General features: G+C 51.0%; 1 protein-coding gene across 1 annotated transcript in view; it reads right to left on the bottom strand.

The window, feature by feature from the left end:
• Positions 1-4429: 4429 nt before the first annotated feature.
• The window catches only part of GALNT18 (polypeptide N-acetylgalactosaminyltransferase 18), a 316297-nt gene continuing 295479 nt past the window's right edge, over positions 4430-25247 (bottom strand). Inside the window, exons 10-11 of the mRNA XM_054586100.1 lie at positions 16799-16963; positions 4430-4794 (exon numbers count right to left, since the gene is read on the bottom strand). Of these exons, the coding sequence (XP_054442075.1) occupies positions 4648-4794; positions 16799-16963 (312 nt within the window). The 3' untranslated portion in view covers positions 4430-4647. The remainder of the gene's footprint in view (positions 4795-16798; positions 16964-25247) is intronic.

Genomic DNA, 25247 nt, shown 5'->3' with positions numbered 1-25247 from the left:
GCCTGGCACACGTCCTTCCCTCCCAGCCCTCAGAGAAACCAACCTTGACCTTGGACCTCTGGGCCCCCAAACTGTGAAACTACACATTTCTATCCAGTCCACAGCATTGTGTTACAGGAGCTCTAGCAATCTGATACCCTCCTCAAGGAAACCTTGTAAAAAGGAAGGAAGACATGGGACACTAACATCCTTGGAGGGGTGGGCTACAGATGTCCAGTTGGCATGACAGCCAGGGCTCCTCGCATCCACAGCCCACCCTTGTGTCTGAAGTCCCTGACCTGGAAGCTGTTGGCACTCAGTGCCTGGGCTCACTGAAGGAGAAATCTCTGAGCCTGGTGCCTAAGTTACTTTTTTTTAGCGTCTTTGGTAAGACCCACTGAAGGTGTTAGGCCAGGAAGGAATCTGATCATATTTCCATTTCAGAAAGAGCCCCACGACTACTGCAATGGTCGGGCAGATGAGGGGAGGAGAGGGACAGGCTGGAGGCGGGGAGGCAGGTCCATGTGAGCGATGAAGAGGCCTAAGGTGGTGAGGGGGCGGGCATCACGGAGTTGCTAGGAGGCATCACCGCCAGTGTACAGGTGGGAGGTTGAGGAGCAAGTGCTTAGGCACCAGAGGAGGTCTCTGGCTTGAGCACCTGGTGGAGAGCAGTGTCACTGGGGCTGGGCCTGGAAGACTGATAGGTCTGTTTTCAGCACATAGGTCAGTGTTGTCTGAGGGACAGCCACCCAGCTGCCCAGAGTCCATCAGCAGTGGGAAGTCAGGCCAGGAGCTTAGAGGACAGGCCTGAGGTACAGATGTGGATCTGGGTGGCCCTGGTGCTCATGGATATGGGGCCAGTGCACAGGAGGAGTGGGGCGGGCTGCATCTCCCCAGAGCAGCACTAGAGCTGGGCATTTGGGTGGTGATGGGGCAGCACCGGGAGGGCACGGGGCGGGGGGATGAGACTGGCGCGGGGGGAAGTAGAAGGTACATCAAGGTGGGTCGCTGGGGCTCAGTTCCACTGGGGCCCCTTTGAGGGGCTGGAGGCTCAGACCTCCCGTTTATTCCTCTGGAGGGTCAGACGGCCCACCCCTTGTTGACTGAAGGTTGTTCCTGAGAGATAAACTCTGGTATTTCCAGCCCGACCCTGTGCCTATGGCCGGAAAAGGGCCTCAGACAAAGATGCAGGAAGCTGCAGGAGCTGCAGGGCTGTGGCTGTTGGCAGGTGACCTCTGGGGCCAGTCAGGAAATGGCCAGGTCACCGATGGCTTGCGCTGCTGTTCTATAAACAGTCATGTCTATCTTTCAGCCTGTCTTCTTCCTTAGTCATAGCAGGTGGGACCCTGGGCAGGGACTGAGCGAGGCCTGGGGCTGAGCTGTGGGCCAGACAGCAGGGCTGGCTGTCCAGGGGATCCTATTGCACAGGCTAAAAAGGCTTTTCTAGTATCAGAGAAGGCAATAGAAATGCGAAACAAAGTTGTTTAATGTGCAAATCATTACAAAAAATAATGATCTCACTCCAGGGTGTTCATGAGCCTCTAAACAGCTGTTAATGAGCTGTTAATGTAGCAAGAGCAGAAAAAGCAGCCAGCTGAGGCTGGGAAGGGCCCAGGCTGGGAAGGGCCCAGGCTGGGAAGGGGCCAGGATGGGGTGGGCTGAGGGTGGGGTTTGCTACGCCCTCCTTGCCCGCCTCCTTCTTTGTGCTCTCACCCACTGTTTGCCCCACACCCACCAGCACCTCTGCTTCAGAGACACATAACCCTGGACCTCTGACCTCTGTCCCTCCAACATATAGGGGAGCCTGGACTGGCCACAAAGTCCCCGCTCCTAGGAGGTCAGTGCCTTCAAGGTCATCTCAAAGCCTGGGCATCTGGGCTCAGGGAGATGGTGTGTGGTGTCCAGGAGGGAGCTGCCCCCTGTCCTATTTTAACTGCCACCAGGTTAGCTTATGGAGGAGGGTGCCATTCTTGGGTTGGCCTCAGGGTGTAGATGTAGCTGGGAGTGCTCAATGTTGAGGTGCCTATGATAAGAGGGCAGCATGTGTGGGGTTCGCAGGGCTGCAGGTGCAAGTAATGAGGCAAGTGCCTCCAGGCCGGCAGTGGACACGAGTGCTTGTCGGTCCAGGGGGGGTGGGCTCTGGATGTCCACAGGCGTGGTGAAGTGTGGGTGTAGATACTGGTGACGGTGACTGGGTGTCGGGATGTCAGTGGATGCGATAATAATAGCTAAGGATTTATAGCACTTACTATGTACCTGTCACTGCTCTGTTTTACATAAACTTCCTCATTTAATTTTTACAATAACTCCATAAAAAAGATACTCTTAGTATCTCCATGTTTTAAGGGGAGGAAATGGAGGTACAAAGAGGTTAAGCATATGCTCAAGGTCACTCAGCTAGGAAATGGCAGGGCTGGGAGTTGAACTTGGGCTGGCGGGCTGGCTGGCCCCACAGCCCATGCTCTGGCTCTGTCTTCTTCTCTGTGGCATATGGTGTGGCAGTGATGGTATGAGCATGGATGGGGTGGGAGGTGGAGGTTGTGAACAGGTGGAGCGGTATGAACGGATGTTATTGCAGGTGGAGGGAGGGCGTGTGTGCACTGACCGAGATGGGGGCTGGGCAGTCATTCTCAGGCTTTAGCGGGAAGTCAGAGTCAGCTGGCTGGCTTGTTAAAACCTGAATCATTTCTGATTTGGGAGGTGAGGGTGGGGCTTAAGAACTGCATTTCTAATAAGTGCCAAGTAACGCTGATGCTGCCGGTCTGAGGGCCAGACTTCGGGGACACCAGGGTGGGGGGTACAGTACATGTGGGTGATTGGGAAGAACAGGAGTTGGTATTTTAGAGGGGAAGGAGGAGGTGGGGAGAGCGAGGCCAGGGCAGAGAGTGACTTTACAAGTATGAGACGGTTACAGCTGTAGGAAGGCATTCATTTGAATGACAGTAGGGATGCCTCTGGTTTAGGTAGGTAGAGAAGAAGTAAGGGGAGCCTGTGACAGTGGCCTAAGGAGCCCCTCCAGGCCCCTCCAGGGTGAGTCTTGTGCTAAAGGGGGTTCTCAGTGTGCAAAGGTGGCCACGACAGGAAGTCCCTCTTCCCTTGGGTCCCATAGGTGCAGGAGGCTTCTCGATGTTCTTCAGTTGAATTTTCAGCTCTAAATTACTGATCCAAAACAGGTGACTGGAGGGTTCGAGAGCTTGAGGGGGCGAGTGGGGCTGAAACCTGTCCCACTGTCCTGAGAGGGTTTCCTCTCCCAGGCCACTCTCAGAGCCTGTCACTTACCATCGCTCTATATAAATCTGTTGGAGGTGGTGCTGGGGGGAGGCCCCTTTGAACTAAGTATAAGAGCCCCGCCCTTGGGCCAGGACAAGAAACATTCAGTGGGAAGCTACTGGAGGGACAGAGGGTTGGGCTACAGGCTGCAAGAAAGACAGTTCCTGTCTGACGGTCACAAGTTTCCCCAGGTGGGGCCCAGAGGGGTGACTTGGAGCCATAACTGACAGAGACATGTTATGGGTTGAGTTGTGTCCCCCAAAAAGATGTGTTCTCAACCCCAGTGCCTTAGAATGTGACTTTTTTTTTGAAAACAGTCTTTACAGAGGTAATCAAGTTCAAATGAGGTTATTTAGGGTGAGCTCTAATACAACGTGACTGGCGTCCTTAAAAAATCAGAAAATTTGGACACAGAGAAACACATACAGAGGAAAGACAATGGGGAGACACAGGAAGAAGATGGCTTCCTCCAAGCCAAGGGACACCTGAGGCCACGAGAGGCGGGGAGAGGGGCCTGGAGCAGATTCCCCTTCTCAGCTCTCCGAAGGAACCAACCCTGCTGACGCCTTGACCCAGACACCCAGCTTCAAGAACCATGACAGAGCGGCTCTGTTGTTTAAGCCACCAAGTCTGCGGCACTTCGTGACAGCAGCCCTGGGAAACGAATGCATCATGACTCATGGGAGGAGCCAACGGGTCTTAGCACGTGGAGAGGGTATCTGCCATAGGTAAGTGTCACTGCTGAGGGCCAGGGCAGTGGACAGCTTTGGGAGATAAGGGGGTGACTTCAGGAGAGGGCAGGGTAGCCTGAAGGCCAGGAGGCGGCCAGCAGATGACACTCCAGTGGTCCCTGAGCAATCCTGATTTCTCCAGGAACGAAGGGCTGAGGCTGTCTTCCAGAGGAGGTATGCCCTGAGCCCACGGTGGCCTTCTCGCCACCCTGGGCCTAACACAGACAGCTGGCAGCTTGCACAACAAGCTCCCACTGCTGGCAGGGCCTGAGAGCTTCCTTTCTCAGGGATGTGGAGCAGGAGGGGCCAACAGGGATGTGTCTTTGGCTTAGGAACTCCAGGTTCAGAGGAGTCAGGCGTGGATCTCCACCATACATGAAATGACAGCAAAAATCCTTTTTTAATCAATAGTATTTTATTGACAGTTATAAATATTTTCCATTTGTCCCCTATTTACAGTTGCAAAATAGTTTATGATATTATACCTTCACCCACCATTCAGCATCTTTCTAGAAACTCCATGAAAATTGAATAGGAAATAAAAAGCTCTTCAGGGGGCCCACTAACCTGGTTCCCCAGACCTCAAACAACCCCACACAGACAGCAGGCAACGTTGCAGCAGGTGCTACACAGTAGCAAAGGGGCAGGTCGGGCAGCTCCTGAGGGGTCAGGACGCCAAGCTCCTCAGGACGTTGGTGATGCTCCAGTGCTGGCCCGAACACTTCTGCAGCACCAGCTGGAAGCCAAACTCCGAGTCACTGTTCTCCTGCAGCTCCAGACAGCGCTTGGACTTGCGGTTCTGGATGGCGCCTCCCTAGGAGCCAGGGCAGAGAGTGGGGTCAGAGCGGGTAGAAGCCATGCTGGCAAGTGTGGGGTGCCTGAGGCCTAGCGGCTGGTGTAGGCTGAGACTATCTGTGTGTCTAGATGTCTAGTATCCAGTGAGGCTACGGGGGGTCTGGGGCCAGCATTCCCATGAAGCCTCAGGCTCCCCTTCTCTGATGTGTTGGTCTCCTCTCTGAGACCAACTTGTGCTTCAGTTTTCTTCAGGAAGCCCTAGTCCTTTGCTAGAACAGAGAGGCCGCAACCCATGTCCATCTACCTGGCTGGGGTGTGGCATACAGGATTGCTCCTGCAGCTCCTATCTGGGGGCAGGGCTAGGCCCTGCTCCCATAGCCATTGGCTGGGGCTCTGCTCTGAAAAGCCTAGGGCCTTGGGACGATCCCATAATCAGCCTGAATTTGAGTTTCACCAGACCTCCTGCTTTTAGGGTCCATGTCCCCAGCTGGAACTCTGTAGTCATCAGTGTTGGCCTCAATCAAACTCAGTCTCCTGGATTCTCTCTATTAGGTCACAGGGCTCCCTCCTTCCTGGATATGCATGGTTTCCCCATGCTACTGATGTTCCAGAATGTTCTGTACCCATGCATACTCAGTTTATACCTCAAACACTCTGTGGCTGCTGGCTATGTGTCCAGGTGTCAGCATCTGAGTATCTCTGAGTTATACTGAAAATCTGCTCAACGGGGCTTTAGCCTCCCAGTCGAGCAGAACTCCTTGGGCTGGGTGGTGGTCCATGTGAGGGGTCCCCTGGTAGCTTAATGGGACTTCAGTATATGCTCAAACTCCCTTTTTCCCTAGAACCTACCGTGTTTCCCATCAGCAATAATCAGGTATCTGTGTGAGAAAGCTGGGCATTTTCAGTGATACCTCCACCTTCTCCCCAGCATCGATTAGGCACCAATTCCTATCAATTCTACCTCCTTCAGGCCTTGCGACTGTCCCCTTATCCCTCCCCATTGTACTTGCCCTGATTTGGGCCACCATCTCCTCTTCCCTGGACAACAGCATGACCCTCCTTGCAGATCCCCCCTCCCACTTCCAGAGATGAGGAGGAGTCATCTTTCCCAGCGCGCACTTCGCCTTGAAGATGGAGCCGGTGCTCGGTGGCGCAGCACTGGCGGCCTCCGGGGTGCGGTGCTGTGTTTCTCTCTGGCCTCGTCTCCCTCAACTTTCACACCTCCTGCTGCAGCAATACTGAACTCCTTGTAGTTTTCTGACCCCGTCTGCCTTTTCTCAGGATTCCTAGACTTTGAACAAGCTGTGCCCTGAGCCTGGGGTCCTTCCTTCTCCATGCTGCAGTTGTACGCTGAGCCATAGTCATTCAAGGCTCAGCTCTGCCTCTTTCCTACAGAAGCCTCTCACCACCCACCTCGCCTGCACCTCCGCTCCTCTCCTCCAGCGCCCCGCTGGCTCCGTGCTCTCCGTCAGGCACCTTCTCCTGCTCAGCACTGATTGAATGAGAGTAAGACTTCTCCTTTACATGTCTTTCCCCCTCTAGACCGAGAGCTCTATGCCTTATCAATTTCTGTCCCCTCAATGTCCAGCAAAAAGCTTGGAACACAACAGGTGATCATTAATGTTGGCAGTTACAACATATAGAATGAGAAGGGCATCGGCCACAGGACAGGGTGACTGTGCTCTGGAGTTCACCTGGAGTGGCTCTGGCAGGCTGGCAGCAGGGAGAGGGGGCCTCTGCCCTTTAAGAGTCTGCAGCTCACCCCTAGCTGCATCCAGGCCTGTCCCAGTGAACAGCCTACTGTGCGAGAGGGAGACAGCAAGCCCCTTCTGGAAGTCATCCCCAGTCTGCCACCACCATCCCCATGGCAACAGCTAACATCTCAAGAGAACATCAAGACTCAGTTCTTACAACCACCTAGAAAATTGGCAGCATCTGCCGCACTTGAATAGACACTTCCCTGCGACCCAACAGTCCTGTGCCTATAGCTAGCTATATATCTGGCAAGAACATGTGCACCAAAGACATGCACCTGAGTGCTTTCTGAAACATGATTTGCAAAAGCTCCAATCTGGAAACAACCCAAACATTCATCAATAGTGGAAAGGGTAAGTAATGTGTGATTCACATAATGGAATACCATACGGCATCAAAAATGAAGACTCTAGATAGAGCTCTACTCAATAAAGATGAATTTCACAAACGTAATGTTAGCAAAAGAAGCTGGATAAAATATATACATAACCATACTTCCAGAAACTTCCCAAACAGGCAAAATAAAACCACAGTGCTCAAGCCAGGATAAGGTTACCTTTGGGGAGGAGAGGTGGGGAAATGACAGAAAGCAGAAGCAGCTTCTGGGGTGCTGTTTTCTGACCTGGGTGGTGCTTACAGGGGTGTTTGCTTTGCTTTAAATCATTGAGTATTTATTTTTGTGTGTATGTTTGTATGTTTCTGCATGTATGTGTTATTCTTCAGTTAAAAGATTAAAACAAACAAAAAATCCAGCTCCCCAGAAAGGACTATGAGTAGTGGGTGAAGGAGGCAAAGAGTGAGAAGCCAGATGGCAAAGGGGGTCAGGAGTCTCTGTGTGTGTGTGGGGGGGGGAGCAGGTGTGGAATTCCCAATGTCCTGTGAGTGGGAGATGGCCCCTCGGATGGCAAACCTCTTTAGGATCATTCGAGTGAGTAAAGCAAGTCTCTCCTGCTGTGCCCCCAGCCCAGCACCTCCTCTGAGGAGAGCAATGACTCGCTGTCCCCAGGAGCACACAGGCATCAGGACAAAGGGGAACTGAAACAGTGGGTTCATCTGCAGCCCACAGGTGCAGCCACAGAGAAACCCATAAGCTCAGGCCCTGAGGGGACAGGACCAGTGGCCGTGGGGCGAGGGCTCAGAAAGGACCCTGGAGTCCTCATGTTGGAAGAAACTTTGAAGGCTGACCCTCTTGTTCTCATTTGCAACCTGAATCATCTCTGTACTTCAGCGATGGGGCCCTTCAGCTCTGCGTGTCCACCTGCAGGGACAAGGCACTGTGCCCCCAACCCAGCACTTTCTTTGCCAGGTGGCTCCGCCCAGGGGCATTCTCCCCCAGTTGAGTAATATCCATGTCTCAGGGGCATCCAGCAAGGGGACCCAAATCACCCATCAGGTTCCCACACTTGGGTCAGCTCCCGCTTCTCCACCCCTTCCCTTCCATCAGGGGACGGTGAGGCTCACGTCCCCCAGGTCTACACTTCTCCAGATTCAGCGCTCCCAGTTCCTTGTGGAACAATTTTGTATAATTTTTCCATTCTGGCTGTCCTCCTTTTGTTTCGTGTCACTCTGTACTGACCACAGAGCACAGACCACTTCATTTCCACTGGACAATAGGCTCTTTCAACAGAGCCAAAGAATAGACACTTTGGTGGCCACACCACAGTCCTGAACCACGTGGGATGACTGTGGAGGGCTGCCTCAAGTTGTCCTCTCAGAAGCTGTGGTCTCTCTTGGGTTTCCATCCTGACCCTCAAAGGCTGCACTTTTGGACTCAGAGGCATCCCTTGTGACACGTGCTCCAAGCAAGGCCAGCCCATCGCTCTGCCTGGCCCAAGTTCTATGGCTTCTGGGGAAAAGCTTGCAGCCTCCAGGCCTGAGCACATCTGCTGCCCACCCACAGGCTGGGTCATGCCACGGGGGCTTCCTTAGCGGGCCTGCAGCAGCTTCTCCTGACCCTCCAACACCCCGGCCCACCTGGTGGCGTGTCCTCTCCCACTGCTGGGAGTGGAGCTCAGGCAGGGCTGGAATGAAAGCAGCCAGCTCTCATCCACAAGGTCGGCTGGGGTTTCAGGCACTTTGGGTGGGGCGATGAAAGGGGGCAGTGCTGAACCAGGAGGCTCCTCTTCTGGTTGTCAGCTGCGCGGCCTTGGGCAAGCCACTCCACCCTTCTGGTTCCATTTTTTCTAGGGCCAGATGATCATTTCTGTCCTGATTACTGAAGGATGAGCAGAAGGACAGATGAGAAATCCTCTTTTCAGTGACAAAACAAGCAGCGGACTTGAGGCTGTTCAAAGGGTCAGGGCGGGGGCTCCAGAAGAAGTGCCCGGCCAGCAGAGATGGCCAGACCGAGTGTGCGGCATTCTGCTGCGGATCCTGGCTGCACAGCATTTCCACACGTGCTGGCCCTGGCCAGGCCTCACCAACAGCGAGGCTGCTTCAGCAACCCCTGGACCACGGAAGCTTGGAGTAACGGGTCCAAAACAGGAGGCTGCAGGCCCCACCCCGTTTCCCGCCAGCTACTCAGGCACATTCTAAGCCTTCTGCAGGGCACCTTGCCAAAGCTGAGAGAGGGTGACAGGGACAGGGATCTCTGAGAAGTGTTCCTTGACGGACTCAACTATGACATTTCCCAGGCCCTACCCTGGCTCAACCATGCCCTCGGCACCCTAGAGACAGGAAGTGTGGTGACCCTGGGGCAGGAACAGCCAGGGTGGCCCTGGGAAGAATGTGGAAGAAATGGAGTGAGGCCAAGTACAGGGATGAGGGGGAGGGGGAGAAGACAGCCTCTGCGAGAATAGCTGAGTCCGTCGGTGGGAGGCGGAGTGTGAGGCTAAGGAGAGCTCACGCTCTGGAGGCTCCAGAAGGAGAATCTTCTACAACAGAGCAGTGAGGCCGCCATGGAGGCCTTGACGATGAGAGGTGGTCAGGGTGATCCTCATTCAGAAGGTGACAGCCGAGCAAGACGTGAAGAAGAAGTAGCCCAGGGTAAAATCTGGGGAGAATCACAGAGCCCAGGGCTAAGCTCCCGCACCAGCAGAGGCCTGGTGTGTTTAGAGAACAGCGCGGAGCCCCCGGTGTAGGGTATTCATGGTGGTAGGGGTAGGAGATGAGGCCCAGGAGATGAGTGTGGGGCAGGTTGTGTGGGGTCTCATAGCCACTCGGTGGACTTTGGCTTTTAACCTGGTGACAGGGCCAGCCACTGCAGAGCAGGGCTGACATATTAAGCAGGTCACCCTGACTATTGTGCGGAGCGCAGAGCACGAGAGGGGGAAGGAAGCAGGGACACCTGTTAGCAGGCTCTTGTCCTCACACCCAGGGTGAGCCAGCAGCCTCTGGACCAGGCCCAGGGCTCTGGGGGGGGCGGGGCTGAGGCTTGATGCCGAGCCCCTGATTGGCCTCACCCTCTGTGGAGGGTGTAGTCACTTGCTTTACTAGTCCAGTCATCTAAATTATTTGTAAGTGTAATACTTACGATTACAGGATCTAGAAACACACAATACTTTTAATTAAAGAATTTAAATAAGGGCAATTAAACCTGGCAGGAGAGATGTTGTGGCACACAGAGAGCTTAATTGGAATGGGAACCAAATTAAATATAGAAACAGCATTAAAAAAATAGAGAGCTGAATGTATAGAATTAAGAAGGCTAATAATTCCTAGAGCTGGGTGCTCAGCCCCAGGCTAGTTCCTTCTCCTTCTGAGCCTCTCTGGAGTGGTGACTAGAAAGGGCATGAGAGGCGGTATGAGCAGATGCCAGAACAGGGGACTCTGCTCCCAGCCCTGCCTCTGGCTCTCCTTGGCCGTGACCCTGGATAAGTGGCTGAGCTGCTCTGGCCTTCAGTCATCTCCACTGCAAAAGGTGCCAGAGCACTGGGGCACTCTGCTTTTGTTCCCACATGGAGCACCGACCATGTGCATAGCAGCATGTAGATCTGTGGTCTGTCAGGCCTTGGGTTGAGACATTGAGGAGCTGACCCTAGATCACATGGCCATGGTTCCCAGTGTGTGCCTGTGGCAGCTGGGGGAGGAACAGCTAGTGTCAGAGCTGCCACCTGGCAGCTCCTGAAGATACAGGCTGGGTAGATGGATTAGACAGAGCTCCTACAGGGCTTGTTAAGCCATAGATCACTGAGCCCCACTTTTCTGGTTTAGTAGATCTCCAATGAAGCCAAAAATGTGTCTAAATTTCCAGGTGCTGCTAGTGGTACTGGTCCGGGGATCACAGCCTGGGGACCGTGAACAGCCATCACCTTGTTTCAGTAAAGGGTTGGGCCCAGCTGGTTACTTGCACTGGCCTCCCTAAGGTGCAGCATTTAGAGCACCTGGGCTGACCTCGAGCTGGTCCCCCACCTGCAATCACGCTGTTCACGAGCAGGTTGTGGTGGACTGAATCCTGTATTGTGAAGCCTGCCCTGTTTATTTCAGAGCTCCCATTCCACTCTCCTTTCTAATTAATTTTCCAAGGGCAAGTGGTCCAGGGGGGGCTTCAGCTTTAAGCGCAGTGGGCTCAGGAGTTTCCAGGTTAAGTAATTCATAATTTGTAATCAAACACTTCAGAGCATACGTGGGATGTTAGTGCTGGTTACAGAAACCTGAGAGTATGCCTTTTTGCAGAGGAGAGTGGTCTTGTGGTATTATGAATATTCAACACTCCATTTACTCCAAGAGTCCTTTGGTATCTGTCTTTCTTCAAGGAGACCTGGGTGTCTGAGTGAGATCTGCCAGGGACTGGTGGTGCAACTCCTTGGACAGAAGATGGCTCAATGACAATGTCAAATGCAAAAGAAGAGGTGGAGGGGAGGGAGACTGCCAAGGCAGCAGGATGGCAGGAGGGAATTTGCTGAAGAGGCAGGAAGCCAGCCAGCTCAGGTGCACCTGCAACCTGGCTTGGTAGGGACACTGCAGCCCTAAACTCCCAAGGCAGCCACCTGCGGGCTTTCCAGAGGCGGGACAAAGGCACCATGAACAAAGGAGTGTGACCCTTGTATTTGAAAGAATTCCCAGAGATTTGATCTTGGACAAAGTATTCAACTTTTCTGTGTCTCAGTTTACTCATCTGTAGAACAAGGATAATTAAAGTACCTAATAGCACTGTTGTGGAAATTAAGTAAATATTTATAAAGCAGTTACAATACTACCTGGCACATAGTAAGCACTGTATATATGTTTAATAAATACATTTAAAAGTCTCCCCCAGGTCTGAGTAGTGGGGAACTGAGCCACCCCACCTGGCCCCAGCTCCTGAGCTCAGTGGGGTGAGCACGGGAAAGAGGGAAGTGTTGACCACCATCAATTAAAAATAACTAAGAAAACAGGGCCTAACCAAAGCTCTGTCAGTCCCTCCAAACTGGACAATTCCACACTGGCCCCTTCATATGACATGGAAATGAAAAGCTGTTTTATTCCAAAGCTGTAATGAAATACCCAACTATGGTTTTTTCTTCTCAGTACAAAAGGTTCTTAAAGTTGGACTTCCTGACAGCTTGGGATTGGAGAGAGAGAGAGAGTCAAGGACTCCTCCTCCTTGAGTATTGGGAAATTCTTGGGCAGAATTAGCGGTGCTCCCTGGGAAACATGCTCTGTAAAAAGGTTCTGTTTTGAGTGGGTTACTCATCTTGCACCAAATTATCAAATTAGGCCCCACAAGTCAGAGCTGATTGTCCCTGGACAGGCGGGCTTGGCTCTGTGCTCGGCTTTATCCACGGCAGTCTCCGCACACTCTTGAAAATTTCTTGCTATCCGGGATGTTCCTCATTTAGAAAATGCATAAGTCCTACACTGAGAAGGAGGTAAGCCAGAGGCTGAGTTGTGGAGACAGCCCACCAGTGGGAACACTGGCCTTTGGACTCCCAGATGGGTCTTGCTACCGATTCTACCAAAGAACTCTGACCGCCACTCGAGTTATGGCTTACCCCAGTCTGAGGGTAGCAAATGCAGCCTGAATACCCTGCAGTTCATCAAAGCTTCCTGTTTTAAGATATTCATACGAATTTGTAGCTCCCTCAAATCTGGAGTTACAGGGAGGAGTGCACGTTTATCCTATAACTTTGAGTACCCCACTTAGTGCATGCAGTTGGGATGCATTATCACCTGAAAGTGTTCTTTGTAGGAACTAGGGATTTTCCAAATGAGCATGGCCCTTTGACCCTTACATTGAAATGTCCTTGAAATACTGTAGTGCTATTTTTTTTTCCTTTTCAGCATGCATGCATGCATGTATGAGTGCAAGGAAAGTCATTGAAGATTGGGTTTTGTTCGTCTTTGGGTCTCCAACAAACCTAGCTCAAGACCTGGCACTTCAGGGGCCTTTAATTAATATTTGTGAATTTTTTAATAAGGGACTCCTTCTGTCAGTCAACTGCACACTGGATGTCTCCTCTTTTGTTAGGGGCTGGAGATACTGAAAGTGTAAGACAGTCCTGCCCTCCAGTCTATTGATTGACAGAAGACGGGGGTATGGAGTGAAATAACAAACAATTCTATAAAGTGGGGTAAACATGACCCTCACACAAGAAACTCAGCTCACTTTCTAATTCATGCTGCTTTTTATTGAGGCAGGCCTAGCTGGGCTCCTAGTCAGGAAAGCCCTTCTGAGGGTTGGAGGATTGCAGTTTAACTTCAGCTGTCTAACAGCATCCCAGGGTTGGCGGGTCCTTCAGACCATCCAGCCCAGCTCCACCTGGGGCTGCAGGGCCTTAGGTGCCTGCTGAGTGTCCTTTAACCGCCTCTTCTCTGAACCACCGACCTCGTGTCTGGACAACTCTGACTATGAAAAAGCTGTTCTGTAAACTGTCCTTGATTGTCCCTGCTGGTCCTCCCTCTCAACCACACAGGACAAGTCTGCATAGGGCAGCTCTTTGCATGTTTGAAGGCACAGCTCAGGTACTCCTGATGTCTTCCTGGTCCAACAGTCCCCATTCTTTCAACTACACCTTCAAATGGATAGACAGGCTTTAAGGAAGTTGGATCTTAGAGGACACACAACGTAACAGCCTTCCTATGGCAAGAACCCTTTCAGTAACTCCAGCATTTACTTAACCATCCAAAGGAATGGTGGTAGAGGGGAGAGTGGGTGTCTCATTACCACTGAGAGGCAGTCTACTGCTTTGCTTGACAGGTGTCTTGCCATAAAGTTCTCGTCTATTGTGATCTGATACCTGCTTTCTTCCTCTCCTTCCATTAGTCCAGGGGCCATTGACTAAATGCCTCTTCACTAATACCACATCGCCAGATCACAGAAGCCCCCAGATCCCAGCATGCAGGGCACTCTGGGAAGATCAAAAGGCTATAGTTCATGCATATGAATTTATAATCCCAGTAGGTAGTTTAGGAAATTCTTTAAACCTGCAGGAGTCACAAGTCAGACAAATCAGTGAAGGCAATGTCTACCACTTCTAATGCTAATGTTTCACCATGTATTGATATGGGGAATGCAGGCGATTTAGAGACATATGCATTGCTTGAGAAGGACAGCACTGACTGCTCACAGGCTGTTCTTCAAACCCAGAGCCTGAGGTGGTCTGAGGTTAATAAGCCTTCCTCACAACTACTTCCATTTAACCCATCACCACTTCCAACAGACAGGTGAAATGTCTCCCAAAGTCCTCCCGCCAGCTGCCTGGCTCCACGCCCCGATGGCGACCAAGCCACCCATCTCTCACAGGGACAATGGAACAGCCCCTTAACTTGCTTGCCTATCTGCAGTCTCTTTGCTTAAAATCCACCTGTACTCTGCTGCCAGCGGGACTCAGACCCCATCATCGCATTCACTGCTTAAGAACCTCCCTTAGCTCCTCCCTTTGCTTTTAAAATGAAGTCCAAACTTAGCCTAGTTTCTAATGACCACCATTATCTGCTCAAACTGACTCAAGTGTGATTTCTCTCTTCCTCCACTGAAAATTCTAAATTCCGCCCACACCAAAACTGGATTTCTATTTCTCCTGTGTTCTGCTTTTTCTTGCCTTTGCCCAGGCTGAGCCTCTACATGGAATGTTCTCTCTCTCTACACATGGGGACTGTCCTACAACCTTCAAGATCTAGATCAAACAAGCCTTGCATGTTTCCTGAGTCCTGCAAACACAGGCCTGTCCGCTGGGCCTCCCAGAACACCGCCCTCTCCTCATTTTTGCCCTTATCACCCAGTTTTGTTGTGTGTTTACATGCCCACCAGCTCCTCCAGGGCCGAGGCTGGGCCTGAATCACATCTGCATCCCTTCTGCCCAGCCCCTGTGCTCCATAAATGTTTGATGAATGACTGAAGGAAAGAATGTGCATTATTGGAAAACTGCTCATCAGAACCCTGTACATCAGCATTGCCAAGAGATGTTTTAGTCAAAACGTGGTTTCTCAGTGTCAGAATTGAATGCTGCCCCAATTCATCCTGAGGCATTAGAAATTCAGAAGAGCTTCCAAGGGTTAGAGGAAAGGCATTTTATTTGTTAAACAGAAATCAGGGTATGAGTTGGAACACTAAGATATGCAAATGCCTACCTTCTTTGTAGAAGAATAGGGGAGAATCACACTAGATTATTTTGAAATTAATTCAGCCTGAGTGTCTGTAGAGTTTAAATGCAGCCCTCAGGGGAGTAAATAATGCAGAATGTGAAATGGGAAAGGAGATTTGAAATGTACCAGTGAAAGCTCCTTTCAGCCCAACTTCTGTACCAGAAAATTCTAGTTGGTAGGATCCACACATAATTTGCGCAGATGAAAACCTGTTGCAACAAAATTTGCCCAGACACCTGACTGTAATAATTTAAGAGTCTCCCAGCTTTCTCTGGCCTTGATAGTAGCTCCTAACCAATGTGGGCATGGGGACAGATTCCAGGTGGCTTGATAAATCTTAATCATTTGCCTTAAACAAAAATATCACATATGTTAATTTTAAAATATCAAGTAAGAGTGGATGTCCTGGATTTACAAATAGGGATTTAAAAATATTATTTCCCAATAGTTTCCTTGGTAGAAGGATCAAAGATGTGGTGGCCAAAGCATTCTGGGAGTTTTAATTAGATAGATGCCTGGGCTGCCCAGTCCAACTGCCCAGTCCCCAGGGCTCCACATGCCAACTGGGCCTGCATTGTTGGCCACTGTTTCCCTTCAAGCAGGAATCATGTGGGGCTGCCTTTGCAATGCCATGTGCTGAGATGAGGGATGGACGGAGCTGGATTTGGAGGTGTCTCTTTTGAGGATGCGCAGCTTAGCAGAATGTTCCTTCTCTATCCCAATGAGGGATGGAGAGATGAGATGAGGGGAAGCAAAGCATCCAGGCCTGCACAGGTGAGCTGAGTCACCGCAGCCCATGACCCTGGGCATGTGTGGGAAGGCTGGCTGTCTGTTAAAGGGGGCAGGCGGGCCTGCCTGGCGGGCTGGCGTACCGAAGCAGCCTGGGCTCAGATGCAGCCAGCCTGTTGGAAGTCCAGCTCCCCACTCTCAGGCTGCATGGTGGTGGCCTGGTGACTTAATCTCATGGTGTCATCTTTCAGATGGAGGTGCCATGCTTATTAACATGAGGCTGGACACAGAGAGACCAAGGCCCTAACCATGGAGCTTTATTTCCCTAGCGATTCCACAGCTCCTGGGAGGAGCGAGGCCTCTGAAGGGGCCAGAGACCTTTCTGTAGTTCAAGAACACTTGTATTCAGGTGACACAAAGTGCCAACAGCAGCAGGGGCCCGGCTGGGCCTTGACCTCCAGGAGCTATTTCAGGAAATCCCAGGTCCCCTCCCCCGCCTCCCCTCCCAGTGCGTTACAGCAGACTGCCCTTCACGAAATGGCCCCGAGACACTGTCCTGGTGGAAACCTGTCTCCTAGAGTAACCCCTACAGGGAGGAAGGCAAAGGGGTTCATAGGTGAGAAGCGACCCAGCGCTGTCTATACCAGGGACACTGGGGCTTCATCTCCTGGGAAGGGGCTTGTGTAGAAGAAATGCGAGGGTTTAAAACCAGAGAAACCCAAGTTTAAATCCCAGCCCTCCCTTTGTATAGGTGACTCCCCACTCTGAGCCTGTTTCCTTATACCTAAAAATTAAATAAAACAGCAACAACAATATAATTATAACCTCTCTCAGAGTCAATATTAGGGGCCCATGAGCTAATGTATGTGAAACCCCTGGCATGTAGTAAGTGCTCAATAAATCCCAAGAATTGGCTGGAGCCACAGCCTCCCTGTAGCCACAGTGTCTCTCCCCTCCCATGCCCTTCCTGGCCCCAGCGGCCCTTCTCTCCACCATCTTTGCTCTTGTTCTTTCAGGGGCCTCTGGGCTGCTACCTGAGAGAACTGCCAGTGAAGCTTCATTCTCTTGGCTTTGGCGTAACTGCACTCGATGAGCCGCGGCCGGCTGTTGACATCCACCAGGCACCGGTTGTCATCATCATCGACCGTGGGGCTCAGGATGCCCACGTGGATCTGCTGACTGCTCGTGTAGTACACGTTCTGGGGACGGGAGTAGAATGAGGTTAAATGCTAATGACCAGAGAGGTGGGGAGGGTAAGTTTGGCTTCTCCTCAAGCACCTGGCAAAGAGATCAAAGAGGTTAGTGGCCTTCAAATATTCTCTATTGCAGTGGACAAGAAGTAACAAGTTTACATTATGATTCAGTATAGCAGCAGGTCCACATGTGTTGCTGAAACAATTTTTCAAAAAATGAAACTTAGACCTCCTACATGCAATGCACTCTACTTTCTATTCTATTCTTCCACTGAAAAACATTGGTCAAAAGCTTTTAAATTGATTTTGCCACCCACTGTTTAAAAACTCCTTCTTGAATCCATTCTTTACAGGACTGCTGACTTCCGCCCTCCATAAATACTTCATGCAAGACACTGTGTGTGGCTAGTAGCTAAAGAGCAAAAGACCTGGGCCACACTTTTAGGGTGTTCAGAGTCTTGTGGGATGGGAGATATATAACAGGAAACTTCCATCCGTACTAAGGCTGTAGAGTAGGGGTTGGCAAACTTTTTCTTAAAGGGCCAGATGGCAAATATTTTTGGCTTTGCAGGTGTATTGAGAGGTCCCTAAGACCACCCCCAGTTTCGATGATTTGCTAAAACTCACAGGCCTCAGCATATGGCTATACTCCTGGTTGTGATTTATTACAATGAAAGGATACAATTCAAATCAGCAAAGGGAAAAGGCACATGGGGCAAAATCTTGAGAAACCAGGCACAAGCTTCCAGGCTAGGGTTCTCTCCCAGTGGTCGCACAGGATGCATAGAACTCCCCTGGCAAGGAGCTGAGTCAACCTACGGGAAGTGCTGTTACAGACCAAGTACCCACAGTTTTTACTGGGGGCTTGTCACGTAAGCAGCCTCTGCCTGGTATGTAACAAAAATTCCAGATTTCCAGAAGGAAAGCAGGTATTGTCTATATAATCAGTTTAGGCACAGTGAGCTACTCTTATCAATGTGGGAATGGTGGGAACTCTTCCTGAAATCCAAGTTCCCAGATGTCAGTCAAGGGCGGACCTTGTAAGCAGGCCCTTCCAAGGGAGCCAGTCATTGTTGTGTTAACTGTTTTCTGCACAGAGGACCAGATAGTCTCTATCAACCCAACTCTGCCAACTGTAGCATGACAAAGCCACAGATAACACATCAGTAAATGGCTGCATTCCAGTAATTCTTTATTTACAAAAATAGGGGCTCTCTCATAGCTGTAGTTTGTTGGCCCTGGTGTAGAAGAAAGCCATGTGACCCTTGGCCTTCAAAGTCTCCAGTCGCTTCCCTGAGCACTGGTTCCCAATAGGGCTCTGGGTGACAGTCATAGGGTTCGGTGAGCTCTCCTCTTTACGTTCCTACAGGAATTAACACCCCCACCTATGATTAGACCTCTGGGCACAGTGAAATACCACATTTCTTTGCCTTAGGTTAGAATTCAGGGTAGGCCCTCTTATTACCTTGATCTATTAAAAAATTCTCACTGGTAAACATTTGTTATTCATTCCAAATGGCAAAACAAAGTATTTCTTGCTTTAGTAAAAGAAGGTGGTTGACATGGACTTTTCGAACATGGGCGCAGGGCATGAGGGGCGGTGGGGTAAGAGGGGCCGTGCGCACGAGGAGGGTGAGTAAGGGGTGGTTCTTCAGGGCCCTGTTCTACCTGACGCTTGCAAAGCCAGGAGGGGGTGGACAGATAGGCAGGGTCACTTCAGACCCAAGAAGAACCTCAAGCCAGGGCCCCGACAGGAGACAGACGGCACACTCAACATAGGGGAACTGCCAAGTGTGTAAAAAAGGCACAATTCTCAATGGTGCAGGTGGGCGTAAGGGCACCACGGGGATAATATATTCCCGGCAGATGGTAACATGGAGCCGTTACCACCCCGAGGCCCAAAGGGATGAGAGGAGAGAGCAGTTACCAGAACACATAAGAGAAAATTTAGGTATTGCTAGAGAAGGCTGACTTGTGAGAGGGTTCAGGGAGGAAGGTTTGGCGGTAATGGCGAGTGACGGTGAATAAATACCCCGATGCAGACCCCTGGCTCCACTCCGTTCCTCAGCTGGACCAGCCCATTGGCAGAGCCCATGTGGAAGCCAGAGTACGCAGGAACCCGCTGAAACAGTCCATAAAGTCGGCCTTGCAGGATGAAGGAGGAGGATGGGGGGTGGGTCTAGAGGGACAGATGGAAGACACTCATTGTAGTGAGGATCTGCTCTCTAAGGTAAACTTCAAGTTATCAGGTTTGGTGAGTCCACAGAAATAGGTAATGAAACTACTCAAGTTTACTGATTCTTCCCATAGATCGTAGTGACCAAGGTTCCAAGCAGAGGCCAAATGCAGACTGCCTGGCTGCAATGGGGAAATGTGACCGAAACACAGAGGCAAGGGGAGACGATTCAACACCCACACTGGGTAAAGAGTGGGCTTCGCCTCAGACTCTTGATCCCATCCTTGCGTGGCCTGGATTTCCAGTTGACCACCAAGGAAAGCTGATGACCTGCTGTGGCTTCCAGTTTGCTGGAGCTGAGGGAGAACTTGATAACTGACAATGTTTAGGAAATTCAGTAGATGCACTTAAGCATCTCATCCATCTACCCACCCACCTGTTCAACAATAAATAATCTCTAACTTGGTTCTCAGAGATGAGAAAGCTATGATCCCTGTCCTGGAGGAGCCAACAGCCAAGATGGGGAAACTCATGTATCAGGAAACAATGGCCCTAATCACACTAATATAAGAACTGCCTCTGCTTCTTCCACTTGCCTTCCCTGGCTCTTGTTACTCTGAGGACAGAAATGAAAACTCAGCACCTCCAGAAAGCCTTCCCAGAATATGCAAGCCTCAGCCTGCCACCTGGGCTTCCTCCCAAAGATGCACAGCTATTTCTGCCCTTGGGTGGAATGTACCATGCTCTCCCCTGAGGACAGAGTGTAGCTCTTAATCACCTTGCGTGCCAGGACCTGGATTTCCTGAGGCTCAGGAGCAAGGCAAGGACAGTCAGGGAGCCAGTCACTGCTACCCTTTCCTTCATCCCTGTCCTGAGGGCCAGGCTGTTGTTTCCAGTGCAGGCTCCACAGACACAAGTTGTACCCACTTAGCTGCTCTGAAGTGCTTGGGGGAGATGCTTGAGAGAGGGGTGCACTTATTACCTGGGTACAGCTGTCATCAGAGCTGCTTATTGTGCCAGTGTCTGGGAAAATCATAATGGGAACAGACAGTTGTTTGTTATTTAAAAAGCCAACAACGAAGTGCCTTTTGAGTGGAGTAACCACAAAATCAGCCGATCACAAGGAGTTCAGCAGAGAGGATTCTCTGCAGTTGTCACCTGGACACCTCAGAAGCCCGGCCAGTAGTGGACTGAAAAAATTAATGGCCTGAACACAAAAGAGGGAAAACAATTTAGTACAAGACGGCCCGCTGTAGTGCCTGCAGGCCCAGCAAGCACAGCTCTGCTTTCTGAGCAACAGAAGCCTGGAGGGTGTAAGGAAGAAACGACTCAGAACTGTGGTGGTCAACAGGGGTCAGTTTTGCCAATCGGGATATTTGACAATGTCTGGAGACATTTTTGGTTGTCATGATGGGAACGGGAAACAGGCTGCTACTGGCATCTATTGGGTAGAGGTCAGGGATGCTGCTCAGCATCCTAAATGCATAGGACACCCCCCACAGCAAAGAATTGTCCAGCCTAAAATGTCAGACTGCTGAGGCTGAGAAAGCTTGCCTTAGACTATTAACAATAAATGCCGAAATATTTTTAGCTCTTACTACATGTCACATACAAAATAATTTATATGCTTTATGCCACTGAATCCCAAGAAAAACTCTATGAGACAGCTGCTATTATTCTTATCCCCATCTTGCAGATGAGGAAACTGAGGCATAAAGAAATTAAGTAACTTGTCCAATATCACACAGTTGGAGAACAGCTGAGATTCAAACTGAGGCAGTTTGACCCTACAGCCACATGTGACCTTTCACCTCACTTGCCTCCTTTCCTCAGGTCACGTCAGGTCCAGCAGCCAGGTTGGAGCAAAAAATGCTGGAAGCCTGGCTTGGAAGCTTCCCTGTGATCCCTTCGAACCATAAGGGGGGCCTGGACTGAGGGAGTCACAGAGGACTGGAGGAGACATTACTGAAAGGCCCATAACACAAGACGATACAAAGTGCTAAGAGCAACATCTCTCCTGCAACTCCCATACAGAGGCAGAGGACGAAAATGTCTGGATACTTTACAAACCCCCAGGGCATAGAAACGACATCTGTGACCACACAGCTCCTCCTCAACTGCAAACGATTGATGCAGCTCATTCTCCACACAGCCCAGAAAGCTTGGCAGGGCTACAAACCCCAGCTCCGTGTCTCATTCTGATGCTTACAGGAGAAGGAGAAAAATCATGGGTGAGGTGAAAGAACAAACAGATCTTGAGTCTCACTGGGGGCATTTTCCTGTCCCTCAGGCTGGGAGCTCAGCTGGACAGCCAGCCAGGAGCCCACAGTGCACAGCCCCCGTGCACTCTCCTGCCCTCAAGGCCACAGAGCCTAGGCCGGGCAAAAACCCCCAGGGTTGGAGGTTCCCCCGCTCTGTCCTTCATCTCCAGGACAAGCGAGGGCCCCTGTGCTGCAGGACAAAGGCAGACCACCTGCCAGGTGTCTCAGCATCCCTTCTCTTCCAGGTAGGCATGGAGATGGGTCTGCCTTTCTGGCAGCCTGAGGTAGGGCCTTCCACAGAACCCGCCCCTCACAGGTATGGAACATCACCTCACTGACAGAAGCTACCCCTGGGGCTGAAACCGCTTCAGGACGGGGAGGGGGAGAAGAAAACACATATTTTCGTATACCTGTACACCAGGCCTCTGCCAGGTACTTTCCACCCTGTCCCAGTTTTGTCACCTCCCAGTTTTAAGGCCAGAAAACTGAGCAAAGAGAGCTTAAAAAACCTCACCAGGGTACTCACGTAGATGGCTGCTCTCTCCTCTTGCTGCCCTGGGGGAAGTTCCGGGGGAGGTGGAGTACCTGGCAGCTCCGGGCCTGCATTCCACTCCCTGGGTCTCCAGCCCTTGGCAGGCCTCCCCTCAGCCTGGGCTGGAGCTGGGGTACCACCTCCAACCTCGCCCCAAACCGGCTCAGCGCAGCTCAGGCACAGGAGCGTGGCTTCCTGAGAACTGTCCCGAACTCACTCGCTCCTCAGAACCAATCTCAGAACTACCAGGGCCATTTCCACCACATTGTTCGCATAGAGCCCTGGGAGCTCCCAGTAGGGGGCTCTGGGACCCCTGAGGGGAGTCAGGTGTGGGACAACAGGGCCTGGTGGAAGGGGTTTAGGGCCCTCTCCCAGCCCAATCTAGGAAGATCTCTTGTCTTTCTTACATTTAGCTTTCACATAGCATTTTGTTCAAACAAACGGTTACAAAGAGTGAAAAGGTAACAAAGGTTAAAAAAGTGTGAAAAGCACTGGGCTAAAACGGAAGGCGCTCCTCCAGGAGGGGACCTTAGGCTTAGTAAACCTCCTGTTGTTAGCTCCTCCTCCGCCAGTGGATTTGTAAACACTCAGATGAATAGCTCTAACTTCCTGTTTCCCACCCTGCTCCCTGGCTTCCTTTAATATGACCAACTGGCATACTTTTCAATCACCTCACCCCTCTTCTGTCCAGACTTCCTTAACTACTTAAGGTGCCTAGCCTCTCTGGAAATTCCGAGGCTGTCCCCAGGCTAAGCCGACACTGCGAGGGAAGAAGAGGGAAGAATCGTGGGATGGGCAGAGGAAGAGGGGAGGAGGGCCTCCCAGACAAGCAAAATGAGGCTGGTTAAATCACTTAGTGATAGAAACATTTCAAGGCACAACTGAGGTACCAGTTCTCTTCCAAACCCGCATGTAGATTTTGAGCAGCTTTATTTCCCCCATTAAGTGCTGTTTCCTTGGCAACACTGCCAGCCTATGCAGTGGGGGCCCTTGAAGAATGTATCTTGGAGACGGTTCGAGATCCTCTCGCTCGAGCATGGAGGGGCAGTGGTGGTCTTTGGCTAAAACCTTTCTCAGCCTGGAGAGCGGTGATGGGGGTAAAAGGGGGAGAATCACAGTGGGACACTCTTTACAAGAACCTGCCACAGGGGAGAAACAACTCTATTTGCAGGGTGCTCTCACGGGAAAAATGACCCAGGGCGACCCAGTAACCTCGTGGTCATTTCTTTGCATACCCAGAAGGCATCTATGATCTAGGGGACAGCTACCGTCCACAGAGCATTAAGAGCCCAGGTCTCTGCAGAAGGGACACAGTCTATGGGTCAAAATGGCACATAATGGGGTGATTAAAAAGTGTCAAAATAGGGGGGTGGCAAAGATCATTGAGGGGAGGGCCAACCTATGGGCTGGACCACTGCAGTGTGGTGGGCTTCCTGGAAGAGGAGATGTGCGCTGGACCTTGCAAGAGAAGAAAGGTCAGCAAGCATATGAAATGGGGTAGGACTGAGGAATCAATAGGACACAATCCTAAATGTACTGAAACTAAGGCAGTGTTCTTCGCCTTGGCTGCATGGTAGAATCATCTGGAGAGCCTTCACACCCATAAATCACAATCTTAGGGGGTGGGGCCTAGATTACAGGCTTCTATTTTAGGTGATTCCACTGTGCAGCCAGGTTGGAAACCAGCTGTATGAAGGAGACACAGAGCAGCCGAGGGAGGAAATGCAGAGACAGCACCGAGAGCTCCTGGGCTGCAAGCCACCCTCTCATTTTTGGGGGACACTGGATCCCCTATTTGCATTGTTTTTATGACTCTGATGAGGGTGGCCAAGAGGTTGAGAAGCACTGCTGTTTAGGACAATGGTTTTCAAAATGTGGTCCCAGCATCATCCGGGAACCTGTTAGAAAGGCGCATTTTTGCACCCAATTCCACAGACCTACTGAATCAGAAGCTCTTACAGCAGGGTCCAGGAACCTGTGTTCTAACAAACCCTCCGGGCAAGTCTGATGGAGGTGAACATCTGAGAGCCACTGGGCTAGGAGAGAGGTGGCCTGCAGGAATAGAGAGCACGTGGGCTTCCAAGTTGGGTGGGTCTCCATGTTCACTTCCTGGCTGGGAAGTCGCTCTGAGCCTTGGTTTCCTGATCCGTAAAATGCAGCTGTGAGGACTGAAGTTTTGATAGCTCCTACTCTGGCCACAGGAATTGCAGGGCAAGAACAAGGCAGGCAGGGACAGAGGTGCTCATAGGACGGCAGGAGAAGACCCAGTGAGGACCCAGCTGCCCCGCCTCCACCACCCTGATCTCTGAGGCCTCATCCCACCCCAACATCCGAGTTTGGCCAGGGGGCCCGTGGAAACAGCAGGCGGGGTGAGGGCATGGCCGGCGGGGCGGGGGGTGGGGAGCGGTGGTAAAGAGCAGAGCCTTGCTTTATGAAATTTCGCTAGAGTGGTGGCTGTGACATCCATAATACTACTGTATTTTGCCATGTATTATGTGCATTTTTGCCCACATTTTTGAGGGAAAATTAAGGATGCTCATTATACATGGGTAGCGCCTAAAATACCTTGTATCTGTTCTTGTGTTTTGTAATTATTTGTTACATAAAATTTCTTGTACCATATGTTCAAAAATAAATGCTAAAAATACTTTATAATACAAAAAACAAGTATCTAAATATAAATAAAAAATTGAACTAAAAAAAATTGAATTTTTTTTTTCCCCGGAAAGTTTGAGCCAAAAACGTGGGCATGCATTATACATGGGAGCGCGTTATACAGGGCACAATCCAGGACGTACTAGAAATGGGCTCTTTGTGCTCTTTCCCAGCAATGAGCTACCGCTGGCCCCTCTGCAGTTAGGGCGGGCTGATTTAAGGGTTTGGTTACTGGTCATTAACCCCTCGACACAGAGGTTAGTTACCGTGCTGAGAGCTGCAGGGCACTGATGCTAAATCAGAAACAAAGGGGAGCCATTTCTAAAATGATCTTACGTTCACTAACCACAGGACCAGGTAGATATAGGGACTGGAAATATCGATAAAGGTTCTGCTTGCTGTAACTATGTAGGTGCAGAAATGTGAGAACCGGGTCTCCAGCACAGGGCTCCCCCTTGTGAGCCCATTTCCCTGGTGGAGGGGGAACAGACTAGGCTCAGCCCCAGGTGTGGGAGAGAGATTTATAACTGGCACTTGGCCCCTGGTCAGCAGTTGATCCAGTTTAATTCAGTGAGTACTCCTTTGTGCCCTCTAGGGTATTACGGTGCCGAGAGGAACCAGACACAGCCTCCTTGGAGGAGCTCTCAGCCTGGTGGCCAGACAGCC

The sequence above is a fragment of the Pteronotus mesoamericanus genome, unplaced genomic scaffold (genome assembly GCF_021234165.1).
Source record: "Pteronotus mesoamericanus isolate MK-2021 breed Mesoamerican mustached bat unplaced genomic scaffold, CSHL_Meso_final contig_90, whole genome shotgun sequence".
In the NCBI taxonomy this organism is placed as follows: Eukaryota; Metazoa; Chordata; class Mammalia; order Chiroptera; family Mormoopidae; genus Pteronotus; species Pteronotus mesoamericanus.
This window is presented reverse-complemented; position numbering and strand designations above follow the sequence as displayed.